At 46.4% G+C, this 16,487-nt stretch overlaps 1 protein-coding gene across 3 annotated transcripts in view; it reads left to right on the top strand.

The window, feature by feature from the left end:
* Positions 1–8,544: 8,544 nt before the first annotated feature.
* The window catches only part of tmem245 (transmembrane protein 245), a 209,956-nt gene continuing 202,013 nt past the window's right edge, over positions 8,545–16,487 (top strand). For all 3 annotated transcript variants that reach the window (XR_013576178.1, XM_078538661.1, XM_078538662.1), the window contains exon 1: positions 8,545–9,137. Coding sequence is in view for 2 of the 3 variants with exons in the window: in XM_078538661.1 (XP_078394787.1) it covers positions 8,556–9,137 (582 nt within the window). In the remaining variant the exon portion in view is untranslated. The remainder of the gene's footprint in view (positions 9,138–16,487) is intronic.

Raw genomic sequence — 16,487 nt, forward strand, 5'->3', positions numbered from 1 at the left:
ACAATTCGGAACCACAGAATAAATAGCTTCTGATTACAATTCAGAATACATCACGGTCAAATAAATCGATTTTTAGGGTTGCAAATATTTTGAAAGGAATTACACAGACTGATAATGCTCTATATGGTGAGGCTGCAGAAAAGAAAAATCACAAGTGAATGTATTGGGGTAGTTTCAGATATTATAAATGTAATAGCCATTTACATGTTGAACAGCAATGACTGGGACACCTTGGGAGATCAATACTTTTAGCAACACAATTTCATTAGGGTTGTAGAAGAAAAGATGATGCATGAGAAATTATGAGCAGCATAGTCCCAGATTAGCACTAAGTGCAGTAGCGGGTGTGAACTAAGATGTTTTACCCACCGGCAGAAATAGCGGTTTTTTGCACCGTATCGTCCCCTTCCCAGCGCAACCTGTCTCATTAATAATGCATTCACGGGAAACACTCTGGATCGCTGGTGGGCGGGCTAGGATTTGACCGCCATGCTGTGACCTCACCACATCCTCGCTCTGGCCGCCATATTTAAAGCGCACCAGAGCGCAGCCTGCTTCATGTCCACAGACTAGGACTGCTCCAGGTGACAGATGGCCCTGAAAACAAAGAAGATGGCAGCTCCCAAATTTAGTGACGCCTCTCTGGGGCGCCTGCTGGATGCAGTGAAAGGCCTTGTGATGTCCTCTATCCCTGCTCTGGGCGAAGGCCAGGTCACCAATCCAGCATTGGAGGCAGTGGCAGCGGTGGTCAGTGCCAATGCATTGCAAAAGAGGACAGCCACCCAGTGCCATTACAGGATGAATGGTCTCATCTGTTCTGCCAGTTAATTCACTCTTCTCATCACTTTCAACTCACACACTCACAAACCCATCACACATCCACAGGAATCTCACACCCCAAGGGACAACACCACTTACTCTCACACAAACCCTCACATCTCCATCAGGCTCATATCCTCTTGAACTCATGTCCTCATCCCATCCCTGGCTCCGCTTACCACACAGATATTCCATGCAGTGCCATGTGTCCTGCTCACACTCTCTCCATCTGTTTTCACGCAGGAGAAGCCTGCTCACAACAGCAGGGAGAGGTTCCAGACCAGGGGTGGAGTGGCCCACATTAGGCCCCTCACTCACTTTGAGGAGTGTGCCATTGCGCTGACTAGTGAGGCTGTGGATCTTTCCTGTGGCGACTGTGAGGTCGGTGGTGAACACTCATGTGAGGGTCCTGCACCACATCATCCCTCCCTCAATGCAACTGTGAGTGCTCTCTCTCCTGCTTTTGACTCTGCTGCCATGTACTAATTATCTCTGGTTCACAGGGGCTCTGCCAAGCGTCCGACGCCCTCAGTCAGCCAGTCCCTCAGTTCCATCCAGGTCCTCACCTCCATCCAAGAGGGCACCTCCTCCATTGAAGAGCTCGAAATAAGCAGCCTGGAAGACCCATCACAGCGCTTACCCACACCCTCCACCAGCGCAGAGACAGGCACCTCAATGGGATCTAGATCTAGAGCAGGCTGGGTTCAAAATCTGCCGGTCACCGAATAGACAGATGTCCACAGTAAGAGGAGGCAGGTTCAGCCGAACTCCCTGGCACTTCTGGGGAAGAGGCACCTGTGAGGTCCGAGTTAGATGATGTGCCTCAGGATTTGGCCTTCCATCTCATCATGGAGAATCAGCAGAAGGCGAGGGAACTTCACTCAGAGCTGTTGGTCCTCAACAGAGTGGCACGTGAATCAGAGGAGTGTGTCCACCTGCTTTCTGATGAAGTGGTGCCCACATGTACGCGTATGGAGATCTCCATGGGAAGGATGGGGGACGCCATGGAGACCCTGGTCCAGCAGAACACAGAGATGTGTGCAGATCTGCACTGCATCACAGTAACCATGGGTGAATTCTGCAATGGCAATGCAAGATGGAAATGGGGCACCTTGATATCGCTCCAGGTGCTCTTTCTGCACAAGGAGTCAGGTTGGGGCCCTCGGGCAACCAACGGGAGGAGAAGTGGCAGCTGGAAAATCCTGGGGACACTCCCTCCAAGTCCCCTTTACCTGCAACCCCCTCAACCTCATCCTCTGTCACTGCAGAGGGAGCAGCTGGCCCACAGGAGGACAGCCAAAGCAAGAAAGGACCCTCAACCCCTCAGCTCTCCAGAGGATGCACGGCTAAGTCATTAGAGGCAACAGGGCCAACCATTGCACAGGCTGTCTCCACCCCTGCTCTGGATGTCAGGGCAGCACCTAGAAGTGGTAGGCCTAGAAATGTTAAGAAATTCTGATCACAATTGGTTGCACAGGTGACCACATTTTGTCACTTTATAATCTGAAAATATATTCGCTTTCACTGAATAATGTGTAATGCTGTCTTTCAGCTTCATGGACAGGCTTCGCAAGTCCTCCCACTGCAGCCGCAACCCCCGCCCCCCCCCACCACCCCCGCCCCATCCCCTGACTAGCTGTTCTGCTGCATGCAGCCAGACCAGGAGTGATGTTGGATGTAGAAGCAGGTGTGTGGCAGGGCCTTTTGGAGCCTCGTGCAAGCACTCTTCCAGCATGTGGAGCCTTCATCCATCACACTCATCTCACTGTCCCAGGCATTTTCAATGCTGCCTGCTGGGGTTCTCTTTCACTTGCCCATCTGAGCTGACCTGCATCTCCGTCCATGCACACATTGTACTCCCATGCAGCACCTGTGCCTGTCCAACATGAGGCTCCGCTCAATTTCGATTTCGAAAACCATGGTCATGTTCAAGTATCTCCTCAGCTCCCTTGTTCTTTCCCCTTCCCCAATCCTTTCTCCCATCATTGTGGACATCACCCTCCACCTCCCCACTGTCACCTACCAACCCAAACCCTTTTCTTTCTGGGATGTCCAGGTGAACATGTACGTTCCCTACCTTCCTGAGAATCCCACCTCCATCCATATTGAACACGACCCCCCTCGTTCCCATCCCCAGGGTCCATGTCTGTGTCCGAGTCACCACCAACCATCCCCCCCATCCCTTCCAACATTACCAATGCACCCTCATCCTCCCAGTTCCCTCTACCCCCTCTCACACTCACCATTCCCTACTACCATGTCTATTCTTGGTTTGTGGCCAGGATGTAATCATTGGCTCCACTGACCACTCCATTGCATGTTCAACTGGACATCTCCCTGCCAGCCCCCACTCCCTCCTCCACCCTTACTCCCCCTGGGGGCCTTCCCCTTTCTGAACTCCCTCCTCCCCTCGGACGCCTTCCCCTCTCCGAACTCCTTCCCTTACCTTCCTCCCCACCTTACACCTCCCCACCCACTCGCTGCATTCTCGTTACACCCTCCCGCCCCAACCCCATACTCCCTCCTCCCCTTCCCAACATCACCTGCTGACACCTTCGCCCCCTCTTCCCACCATCACCCCCCTGGACACCTTCTTCCCCTCTCCCAATCTCACCCCCCCGACACATTGTTTCTCCAAACCTCACCCCCCCCCCCACCCCCCGAAACATTCGTACCCCCTCCTAACCTGGTATACTTTCCTGTCCCACTCACACCTAGACCTCCCTCTCCCCCAACCCCTTCGCTGATCATCCATAGCAGCTCATGTCCAAGACCGTGATGGCCTGAAGCAGACCCGAAGCACCAACAGAGACCTTCCACCTTCCGAGAGCTGCTTCGCGGTGGAGCCTGTGCATGAGGATCCACCCAGAGCGAGGCCCTAACAGTTAGTCCTGACTTCTGCATGTCACACTTATCCAGACGTGTTTTGGGCTGGTGTGTTTTCCCGCTGCTGTAACGATAAATCCGGTATTGCCGGGATGCAAATTGTGTTGACGCCGACCTCCAGCGAGATTTGTGTTCTGCCATGATGGACACCATCCGATGATCCTGCTCTGATTTCACACCGGTGTAAAACTGATTTCTGCTGATCACGCCAAATTGTACCCACCCCCCCCGTGACCGCCATGATGCCCGCCGCCAACGGAACTGGATGTTTCCGCCCTATGTCTCAAAACACTAGTTTGAAACAATCAGACATTTTCTTGTAACTTCAGTTCTAATTTGACCTGCTCATTGATAATACAAGTCAATTTGTCAACTGTATGTTTGAACATTGCAGGTGAATTATAAAGATTGTAAATACTGCCATTGCTTAGTACATCAGTATGTCTCCCAAAGTCCAAATTTCTAGTATTTAGCTCATCCTGTAATATGAGTGCAAGGAAGTTAATTTAAAAGTTTCTTTATTGTTTAAGTTTTTTGTCTATTTAGCATGCATGGGGAATAGGTGATGCAAGTTAATCAAAAATGCTGGTTGCATATTTTCAACTAATCCAAGTGATCTTGTGTTATTGCTGGTGTTGAGGTCTCATGAAAGGTGCAGGAGCATGTGAATCTAGTGAGCAGTGCAGATGGAACATGTGGGCCGGGATAACAATTACCCATGAGTAATTCATTTTTGAAAGTTAATATTGTGTGTGTGTGCATGTGTGTGTGAGGCAGGCTGAAGGTTCGCCTAGGGTGGCAAGTGCCCTTGCACCAGCTCTGATCAGGAAGAGTAAGGGTCCCAACGCTGACCCCTGGGGAACTCCACTACAACCTTCCTCCAGGCTGAAAAACATCTATTAACCACCACGCTCTGTTTCCTGTCACTCGGCCAATTTTGTATCCATGTTGCCACTGTCCATTTTATTCCATGAGCTATAACTTTGCTCACAAGTCTGTTGTGTAGCACTGTATTAAATGCCTTTTGGAAGTCCATTGACACCAAATTAACAGCATTGCCCTCATCAACCCTCCCCGACACCGCTTCAAAAAACTCCAGCAAGTTAGTTAACAAATCCATGCTGGCTTCCTTTAATTAGTCCACGTTTGTATATGTGACTATTAATTTTGCCCCAAATTATTGTTTCTAGAAGTTTCCTATCACCAAAGTTGGCCTGTAGTTGCTGGGCTTATATTTACATCCTTTTTTGAACAAGGGTGTTACATTTGCAATTCTCCAATCTTCTGGCACTAGTCCTGAGTCTAAGGAAGATTGGAAAATTATGGCCAGTGCCCCCACAATTTCCATACTCACTTCCCTCAGTATCCTTGGACGCATCCCATTTGATCCTCATGCTTTATCAACTTTAAGCATAGAAAGCTTATCTAATAGCTCTCATCAATTTTAACTCCTTATAGTGTATTAATTACCTTTATTTTCAATATGGCCTGGGTAGCATCTTCTTCCTTGGTAAAGACAGATGCAAAGTATTCACTTTTTAAAATTCATTCAAGGGATGTGGGCTTCGCTGGCTAGGCCTGCATTTATTGCCCATTCCTAATTGCCCTTGAGAAGGCAGTGGTGAGTTGCCTTCTTGAACCGCTGCAGTCCATGTGGTGTAGGTACGCCCACAGTGCTGTTAGGAAGGGAGTTCCAGGATTTTGACCCAGTGACAGTGAAGGAACGGTGATATGTTTCCAAGTCAGGATGGTGAGTGGCTTGGAGGGGAACTTCCAGGTGGTGGTGTTCCCATGCATCTGCTGCCTTTGTCTTTCTAGATGGTAGTGGTCATGGGTTTGAAAGGTGCTGTCTAAGGAGTCTTGGTGTGTTTCTGCAGTGCATCTTGTAGATTCTACACACTGCTGCCACTGTGTGATGATGGTGGAGGGAGTGAATGTTTATGAAAGGGGTGCCAATCAAGCGGGCTGCTTTGTCCTGGATGGTGTCCATCTTCTTAAGTGTTGTTGGAGCTGCTCTCATCCAGGCAAGTGGATGAAGGGACATCGACATGACTGCCGAAAAGTCCATCTCCGTGTAAGGTCATTCAGACTTGGTAATATTTGTACCAAGGGGGAATTTTACTAATTTAGGGTCCTGTGGTGGAACAGACTAATTTGGGGTTTTCCATTTTGGGGAGCTGTCACGGAACAGACCAATTTGGGGTTATTGTTTGTACTTTAAAAAGTTGTCTTTCTTTTTCTCTTCTGATATGTTCAAAGTGCTTTCTCCTTTCAATGAAGTTACCTTTCCTTCCTTTTTATATTATCAATTATAATTGTTTTATCATTATTATTATACTTATCATTATTCAATATTGAATAAAATTATTGTTTTAACATTACCTGGCATTGTCACTCATTCCTGTTATATCTAGAATATGGCTCTGAACCTAAGTGAGACACCGCAAAGGACTCTCACGCCTTTACACCTTTATATATGGTGTGCTTGTGAATTGTCCTGATGAACGCAAGATGTAAAGCTTCAACATGTATCTTTTTTCAGCAATACTCAAGTTCTCTACTACCAAATAACTATTCTAATGGTTTGTATATCTGGTCTCACAAGCTATGCCAATGTTAAATCTTGGCCAGATTCTTCTGAGGGATGGTGATAAGAGACCTCCTACATTTAGAATGCCCAAGTCATCGATCTAGAGAGGTAGACAGGGGTTTCGCCTTCCAAATCCGTGTGGAATCCTCCTTACATAATCAGGTCTCGGCTAAATTTCTGACAGGATTGAACTGGAATAGCCAAGGATTTTCAGCCCCAATGAGTTAGATTAAAAGCACAGTGGGTTATGGGCTTGTCATAGCTTAAGCTGCATGTACATCTAACATTTTATCACTAATTACGGATGAGAAAGCCTGAGATAGTGAAAAGTGCAGCTTGCAACAACAGTGGTTTTGCAAGTGCTGAATGTATGAGTTTTCTTGTACAGAGGAACCTGGAGGCACCCACAGAAAAAAAATGTTGCATTTGATGGGTTTTCCAGCACTTTGAATTCCATTATATTCTGCATTTCAAGGCAAAAATAATTCCTGGAAGGGTTACAGCTGTTTAAAATACAAACTAAAGCAGCAGGAACTTCAATCAAATTTTTCATGTTAATTTATGAACTGAAATCTTTTACAACACACACAAACAATAATCCTAAGCAGCAGAGTATTCTAGGTGCACAAAACAAAACTGGCTCACTATCCCACCTGTCCCTGTTCTCAACCCCATCCATGGTAGCCCAAAGGCAAGTTTAGGATTACACAAATCAAGGGCATGTTAATTCACCTATTTTAAATATTTTTAAATTTTAAGTAGCTGCAGAAAGGATAAGGGCAAGTCAGAGTCAATGAAACAAAGCCTGCCTCTTACTCCTTTATCTGCTGATCAACTTGCTGTACACTACAAACACAAAGTTAGAAGTTAAAATTGTTGATAATAGCACATGTATGCTCGATAATGCTCATAGTATTCCTCTGCCTGCTGTTCTTTTATTCCGCTACACAAAAAACAATGTTTTCTTGTAAAAAGAATTTTAAAAACATTCAAATGGCACTGCATTTTCTTTTTCAATGAAAATGCTTAAAAATATAATTTGTAGGAAAGGGGGGCACTAGAGTTGTGTGGTTCAGTGGACCTAATTGACATCTCCAGTTGGCTACAATTAGTCACACAGAAAATAACTTTTAAAGACAACTGTTCGACTTGTTCAAAAAAGTTTGAGTTTTTTAAAGATTCATTTTAGCACTATATTAATCTCCCACTACTATATATATATAATTTTTCTTTAGTAATTCATAGAATGTGAATATCACTAGCAAGACCAGCATTTATTCCCCATCTTTAAGTGCCCTTGAAAAGGTGGTGGTGAGTTGCTGCCTTGAACTGTTGCAGTCCATGTGTCATAGGAACATCCAAAGTGCTATTAGGAAGGGAGCTTCAGGATGCTGACCCAGCTACAGTGAAGAAACAGCAATATAGTTTCAAGTCAGGGTAGTCTGTGGTTTGGAGGGGGATCTTGTAGATGATGGTGTATCCATGTATTTGTTGCTCTTGTCCTTCTAGATGACAAAAGTCATGGGTTTGGAAGGTGCTGTCAAAGGAACCTTGGTGAGTCGCTGGGGTGCATCTTATAGATGGTACACAGCGCTGCGACCCTGCATCATTAATGCAGGGAATGAATGTTTAAAGTGTTGGATGAAATACTGATCAAGTGGATGTCATGGATGGTGTTGAGCTTTGAGTGTTGTTGATTACATTCCTGACTTGTGCCTTGTAGATAGTGGACAGACTTTGGGAAGTCAGGTCAGGAGGTGAGTCACTCCCTGCAAAATTCCCAGCCTCTGACCTGCTCTTCTAGCTACAGAATGTATATGACTGGTCACCCCCAGGATGTTGATGGTGGGAGATTGAGCAACGGTAATGCCGTTCAAGGGAAGATAGTTAGATTCTCCCTTATTGGAAATGGTCATTGCCTGGTATTTGTGAGACGCAAATCCTACTTGCCAAACTGCTCCAGGGCAAGTAGGATTTGCGTCACACAAATACCAAGTGCTGGTGATCTACACATACCTAAAATACACTTCTTGAGGACAAGTGCTGGCGATGTGATGTCACTTCATCAGCTGCTTCATCATCTGGCAAAGATTTTCAAAGTTTTACATTGGCTAACGGCGGCATCACCCATGATGGTTGACGGGGGTTGTAGTTCTTTCCCCTCGCCCCGTCCTTCACTGCCGGCACCCGAGTTGCAGACAAGGAACTACAACTCCCGGCATGCCCCCGGCCCCGCTCCGTTACCCAGGCAAAGGCAAACATGGCGGAGGAGGAGAAGGCGGTAGGAGTCGAGGTGTCGGAAGGCAAATCTCCGCCTCCGCTGCTCATCAGGTCGTCGAGTGTCAGCCTTTTTAGCGACTGCGTCCAGCAAGGGGTCCAACAGCTGCTGCCGCTCAAGTTCGATAAGAACATTAAGCAGGCGTTTTACAACACGGGCGCGCTGATATTTGTGGCCATCTCCTGCGGTGCTGCCGTGCTGGTTTACTTCATCCTGGAGGCGTTCCTGCGGCCCCTGCTCTGGGCCGTGCTCTGTGGCACCTTCCTGCACCCTTTCAAGACCACCCTTACTAACCTGGTGAGGAAATGGCTAGGCGGCCTCCAGAACTCGGGCACGCCCATTGTTTTGGCTACTCTCATGTTGCCCATCTCGTTCATCAACCGTGGGGTGGAGATGTTGGGTAACCAGGTGCTGCTGAAGCGTAAACTGTTGTTGGCGTTGGCCATGGGCGCGCCCATCCTCTACCTCCTGTACTGCTTCAGCACCTGGGTGGGACTGCAGCTGCTACTCACCAACACCGGGCAGCTTATCTCCTTAGCGCTCGAATATTTAAACGCCTTGTGGGTAAGTTGAAAAAGCCTGATTTCCACTTTAAGGATGTTTATAAATTATCAATGTAAAATAAAAATGCAAGTTCTTGAAAAGTTACCTGGGATAGCGAGTATTCAGGCGAAGGAACTGTCTTTTGTGAAAAGTATAAGCAGGGATTTAAGAAGTGGAGGTGCATTCAGGTTCTGGTGCTTTGCTTGTTTACTTTTGTGGATCAGATTTGTGTGGAAAAGGGAAATTCTCTTTTCACATGAGCAGAAGAACTTGTAGATGGATGTCTACTTTTGCTACCTATTCTCTGGCCATCTGAGATGCTGAGTGGAGAAATGAAGTGCCTCCTGCAGCAGATTTTAGTGGACAGATTGGTGTGATACATTCCATGGGCTGAGAATCATGGCCACAATTCCATTCCACATGTCTTCCACTTGTGGGAACAGTTGGCTGCAATGCCCATGTGCTAATTCGGTTGAGTGCAGTCCAGTGTTTTTGATGGAGGTCAAAGTTAGGCACCTCTGTTGTTGGGTCAGTGTGCGCTGTTGCCACTATATTGCATGTGTCCTGTGATTCTAACCATCTGAGTAGTGGGTTGAAACCAGCTGCATAAATATGTTTCCCAGAATAACTGCAATTTTAAATGCTTTCTTTCAAATCTTCTTGAATGGGAATGTTTGTGTTGCTTGTAACACTTTCTATCTCATGGGGGATGGCAGCATTGTGTAGATGTGACAATGTGGGACAGCACTGGGAACCACTCAGTTGGAGTGGGTTTAAGCGTCGCTGACACTATTCTCATGGCAGCATTTAGCTGCATGTCCGTGATCTTTGTGTGGCGACTACAGGACTGCGAGGCAAGAGGTATTCTGTAGCAAAGTAAACTAGAGTCACTGTTGTGACATAAAGTATTCTGGCTGTGCTCCCCCATGATGCTCCAGGAAATTCCAAGGCCAGGTTCACCTTGGTTTTTACTTTATGGGCAGTGTTGATCAGATGAGGCTGATAGCTATGATTACAGTCCACGTTGGCACCTAGGTATTTTGGGTGAGAGTTATAGATAAGTTGCTTTCCACAGAAGGAATCATTGAGTTATTTCCTAATGGTATTATTGTTCAGATGGAATGTCAACACAACTGTCTTCTCTGGTTTGTGGTGGTGACGGAATTACATTTCAGTATGTCCAGTATGCCTACGAGGTTTCTACTTGCTTTTTCTAGTGTTGATGTTTGCATCAGTACTGCTATATTAACAACAGAAGTGAACTTCCCAGATTGGTGCCAGGCATACCCACCCTATAGAGGCCGAAAAAGGCCACTACGAGCACCAACTCCTGTGGCAGACCATTGTTCAGTGTCTGTGTTCAGTTGGTCTTGTCACCTAGATAAATTTGGAACTTATGATTGCTTGTTAAGGTGTTGATATGCCATGCCGCATAGCTCTTAGGCTTAATTGTTTAATAAATTGGACTGAATAAATTGGAGTCAAAGGTTGGCAGGAAAAACAGAGCTGATCAATGGGCTACTTTCAAAGAAGAGAGAATTTGGACACAGTCAAGGTATATTCCCTCGAAGAGGAAAGGTAGGGCAAACAAATCCAGAGCACCCCTGATGACAAAGGAGAAAGAAATTAGATAAAAAAACAAAGTGTGGTGGTGTAGTGATATTGTCACTGGATTGTTAATCCAGGGTAATTCTCAGGGGGACCAGGGTTCAAATCCCACCACGGCAGATGGTGGAATTTGGATTCAATAAAAAATGTGAAATTAAAAACTGAATGATGATCCTGAAACTATTGTCGATTGTTCTAAAAACCCATCCTGCCCTTTAGGGAAGGAAATCTGCTGTCTTCACCTAGTCTGGCCGACATGTGACTCCAGATCCGCAGTAATGTGGTTGGCTCTTAAATGCCCTCTGAAATGGCCTAGCAAGCCACTCAGTTGTATCAAATCACTACAAAGTCAGTAAAAAGGAATGAAACCAGACGGACCACATGGCATCGACCTAGACACTGGAAACTACAACAGCAAACCCAGCCCTGTAAACCCTGCGAACATCTGCGGGCTCGTGCCAAAATGGGATGAGCTGCCTCATAGACTTGTCAAGCAACAGCCTGACATGGTCATATTCATCCCAGAAGTGGCGGCATAGTGGTATACAGTCAGGAGGGAGTTGCCCTGGGAGTCCTCAACATCGACTCCGGCCCCCATGAAGCCTCATGGCATCGAGTCCTAAAGGCGGGTGGTGAGGAAAAAACATACTTGGCCTCATCCTCACCAACCTGCCCGCTGCAGATGCATCTGTGACATGCATGACAGTGTCGGTAGGAGTATCCACTGCACAGTCTTTGTGAAGACACATTGAGGATACCCTCCATTGTGTTTTGTGGCACTACCACTGTGCTAAATGTGATAGATTTTGAACAGATATAGCAACTCAAGTCTGGGCAACCACGAGTCGCTGTGGGCCATCAGCAGCAGCAGAATTGTAACTCTTTTTTGATTCAAAACAATTAAACTAAATTAACAAAATCAGGGACAAAGTAATGGGAAGGTGAAAAAACAAAACACAAAATGCAAAGGAAACTTACCAACATCAAATCAAAATGTAATTAACAGGGTCAATAAAACACCCCAGTTTCCGCGGTGTCCACCAAGCACGAAGGCCTCGACGGTACCGGCGGACACTGTGTGCTCCCTCTTCAGGGATGCTTGGCCGTGAACATAGCCGCGGAAGAGAGCAGACAGTTGGGTCGGACGACCCCATCGATCGCCTGCTGCTCGGACCTGTTAATGGCCAACTTGGCTAAGCCCAGGAGCAGGTTCACGAGGAGGTCCACCTCCCTCCCAGGCTTGGGGTGACAAGTAACATTCACGCCACATAAGTGTCAGTCAATGACCATCTACAACAAGAGAGAATCTAACCATCACCCCTTGACATTCAGTGGTATTACCATCACTGCATCCCCCACTGTCTACATCCTGGGGGGGGTTACCATTGACCAGAAACTGAACTGGACTAGCCATATAAACACTGGCTACAAGAGCAATTTAGAGGCTAGGAATCCTGGAGCGAGTAACTCACCTCCTGGCTCCCCAAAGCCTGTCTACCATCTACAAGGTACAGGTCAGGCGTGTGATGGCATATTCTCCACTTGCCTGGAAGAGCGGCTCCTCCAACAACACTCTAAGCTTGATACCATCCAGGACAAAGCAGCCGCTTGATTGGCACCCCTTCCACAAACATTCACTCCCTCCGCCACCAATGGACAGTAGCAGCAGTGTGTACCATCTACAAGATGCACTGCAGAAACTCACCAAGGCCCCTGAGTCAGCACCTTCCAAACCCACAGTCATTATCGTCTAGAAGGACAAGGGCTGCAGACAGATGTGAACGCCACCGCCTGGAAATTCCCCTCCAAGCTACTCACCATCCTGACTTGGAAAATATATTGCCATTCCTTCTCTGTTGCTGGGTCAAAATGCTGGAACTCCCTCCCTAACCGCACTGTGGATGTCCCTACACCACAGGGACTGCAGCAGTTCAAGAAGGCAGCACGCCACCACCTAGAGGGAAAGGAAGGTAGCAAATGTCACCCCACTATTTTAAGAAGGAGGGAGAGAGAAAACAGGGAACTACAGACCTGTTAGCCTTACATCAGTAGTAGGGAAAATGCTAGAATCTATAATAAAGGATGTGATAAATGGATTTTTGGATAACCATGATCTGATTGGGCATAGTCAGCATGGATTTGCGAATGGGAAATCATGTTTGATGAACTTGTTGGACTTTTTGAGGATGTTACTAATAAAATTGATAAAGGAGAGTCAATAGTTGTATGCTTGGATTTTCAGAAGGCTTTTGATAAAGTCCCCCACAGGAGGTTGATTAGCAAAATAAAAGCACATGGGATAGGAGGCAATATACTGGAGGCATGGATTAAGGATTGGCTATCGGGCAGAAAACAGAGTCGGAATAACCAGGTCATTCTCGCGTTGGCAGGTTGTGACTAGTGGGGTACCGCAAGGATCAGCACTTGGGCCCCAGCTGTTCACAATATATATCAATTTGGATGTGGGGACCAAATATAATATTTCCAAGTTTGTGGATGATGCAAAGCTAGGCGGGAATGTGTGTTGTGAGGAAGATGTAAAACGGCTACAGGAGGATTTGGACAGACTTAGTGAGTTGGCAAGAACATGGCAAATGGAAAATAAGGTGGGAAAATGTGAGGTTATCCACTTTGGTAGAAGGAACAAGAGGATTTGAGTACCGGAGTAGTGAAATCTTGCTTCAATTGTATAGAAGCTTGGTTAGACCTGGAGTAGTATGTGCAGTTTTGGCCCCCTTGTCTCAGAAAGGATATTATTGCCATAGAGGGAGTGCAACGAAGGTTCACCAGATTGTTCTGAGGATGGCGGGACTGTCTTATGAAGAGAGATTGGGAAAACTTGGCCTGTATTCTCTAGAGTTTCGAAGAATGAGAGGTGGTCTCATTGAAACCTACAAAATACTTGAAGGAATAGACGGTAGATGCAGGTAAGATGTTTCCCCTGGTTGGGGAGTCTAGAACTAGGGGGCACAATTTCAAAATAAGGGGCAAGTCACTGAGGACCGAGATGAGGAGAAATTTCTTTACTCAGATAGTTGTGAATCTTTTGAATTCTCTACTCCAGAGGGCCATGCAAGCTCAGTCATTCAGCATGTTTAAGGTAGAGATTGATAGATTTCTGATTAACAGTAGCGTAAAGGGTTATGGGGATAGTGTGGGTAAAAGGCATTGAAGTGTTTAGTCAGCCATGATCGTATTGAATGGCAGAGCAGGTTTGACGGGCTAAATGGCCTTCACCTGTCCCTATGTTCCTAATTGGGGATGGGCAGTAAATGCTGGCCTAAGCAGCGGCACCCAAATCCCTTAAATGAATGAAAAGAAAATACAGTTGCCAGGTAGAAAATGCAACTGAAAACCAAGCTGAATATGGAAGGTTCAGAGGGGAGGTGAAGAAGTAAATAAGAGAAGCAAAGAGGGAGTATGAACAGAGACTAGCAGCGAACATAAAAAGGAATCCCATAAAAACGGTGGTGAGAGGAGGAGTAGGGCTGATTAGAAACCGAAAAGGATTTATACATGGAGAGAGGGCATAGCTGAGGTATTAAATGAATACATACCTTCTTCCTTGGTAAAGATGTAGCTACTCAGGCCATGGTAAAAGAGGAACTAATTCAGACACTAGTTGGGTTTAAACCTGAAAACGAGGTATTGGATAGGTTATCTGTACTTAAAAGTATGGAAAGACAATATAAAATAACGGGGACAGGCTGAGAGAGTGGTTAATAAAGCATACAGTACCCTGGGCTTTATTAATAGGGGCATAGAGTACAAGAGCACTGAGGTTATGTTGAACTTGTATTCGACACTAGTTCGGCCTCAGCTGGAGTATTGTGCCCTGGTGTGGATGCCGCACTTTAGGAAGATGTGAAGGCGAAAAAGAGGGTGTAGAAAAGATTCACGAGAATGGTTCCACGCATGAGAAGCTTCAGTTATGATGATAGATTGGAGAAGTTAGGACTGTTTTCATCAGAGAAAGGAAGACTGAGAGGAGATTTGATAGAGGTATTCAAAACCATGAAGGGACTGGACAGAGTAGGTAGGGAGAACCTTCACACTCATGAAAGGATCAAGAACGAGAGGGCACTGTTTTAAAGTAATTAGCAAAAGAAACAGAAGTGATATGAGGAAAAACTTGATACTGCAAGTGATTAGGCTCTGGAATGCACTGCCTGAAATTGTGGTGGAGGTAAGTTAAATCAAAGCATTCAAAAGGGAATTAGACCTTTGTCTGAAAAGGAAGAATGTGCAGGGTTACGGGGAGAAGGTGGGGTGTCGCGGAAAACGGAGTGAACACTCGGACCCAGGAGGTTTGTCTTGGAAGTCTTTATTAAATTGTGATATCATGGAGAGCCCAGTCGCATGCAATGGAGCGATCCGGCACTCTGAGAAGTATTGGAGTACACACATAGTTATAGCAAAAAAGTACGTGACAAGGTTAGGCAGTTTCAATGGTTAGTGATTAGGCAGTTTCAATGGTTGCTTAACCCAATTAATTGTTAACATGGTCTGGTGACATATCTCGGGCATGCACACAATAGTTCTTTCTTAGTTTACAACCATATCTGACATCTGGCGCCCATTGGTCTGGGAAGGTAGCTGATAACGCGACTAGTCTATTAGTTTATATGCTGGTCGCGTGACTGCTCAAGGATACTCTGTAGTAATTTCATTATACATGTATTTTATTCTTCCACATGGGGGAATGGCTGAGGTGCGTTGCTCATTTGGAGAGCTGGTTCAGATGCGAAACGCCAAATGGCAGCCTCCTGCGCCATAACAATTCTGTGATTCTGTTATTAAAGCTTCGGTAGCAGGCCTTCGTGCTGGACTTTGTTGTGTGCCGATGATAAAGCTATGAAGGCTACAGTCTTCAGCTGCTTCTGGAACCCTGTCTCAGTTTTGACAGTGGGTGCAAAGACCTGGTCAGAGTAGCTTCTGCCTCCTCTAAAGTCCACCCGCTCGTTTGGGAGGGCAGCTTTTCAAACTATTTGGTTAATGATGAGCTGTTCGATTGCATTGTAGACCATAGAGAGTGATGGGACAGTAGCTTTTGGGATCATGGACTGGTTTTCCTGGCTTTGGAATAGCACCGGATCTGTGGGATATCCCAATGTTTGAAGGATGTTTGACGTGAGTTTGGCAAGTCACATCCATCCATTTGGGACCTGGTTCTTGAGGAATTCTGGTAGGTACCATCGATTCCAGCAGCCTTCCCAGACTAGGTGAATTGATGACAAGCTACACCTGGTTGTCCTGTGTGTGCTTGTTCATTAAGAACTTGCCAATTATTATTATTATTTTTTTTTGGATTTACTACCGCATCACGGCTGACGGGTTTATAGACTTGTTTTCTGCCTTACAACCAGGACCGGGGATATTCACCGCTGGAACTGAAATGGCTCCTTTCGTCCCTTCATTCCAACTCCCTGTGGGACATGGCACCCATGAGGTAAACAGGACCGTCCTTCCTGAGCCCTGCAGCCGCTGATTGCCAAAAAAAACCCTGCAGCTCCTACCCGTTGGGGATGGTGGTGGATGTGGCGGGTTTCCGTGTGCAATATCCCTTGATGTTGCTGCGGCCCTTTTAAGACCTGCTGCTAATCCCTACTAACCGTCCACCATTGTGAACGGCGCCGGTTGCTCGGCTCGAGGCAGCAGCTGTTGGCAACAAGAGGAGAACTGAACACAAAGTGGCTTCCCAGTCTGAGAAGCATGAAAGCATTGAACGTGTCTCCAGTGATTAAGTAGGATAGTGTGGACTGT

The sequence above is a fragment of the Cetorhinus maximus genome, chromosome 3 (assembly GCF_964194155.1).
Source record: "Cetorhinus maximus chromosome 3, sCetMax3.hap1.1, whole genome shotgun sequence".
Classification (NCBI taxonomy): Eukaryota; Metazoa; Chordata; class Chondrichthyes; order Lamniformes; family Cetorhinidae; genus Cetorhinus; species Cetorhinus maximus.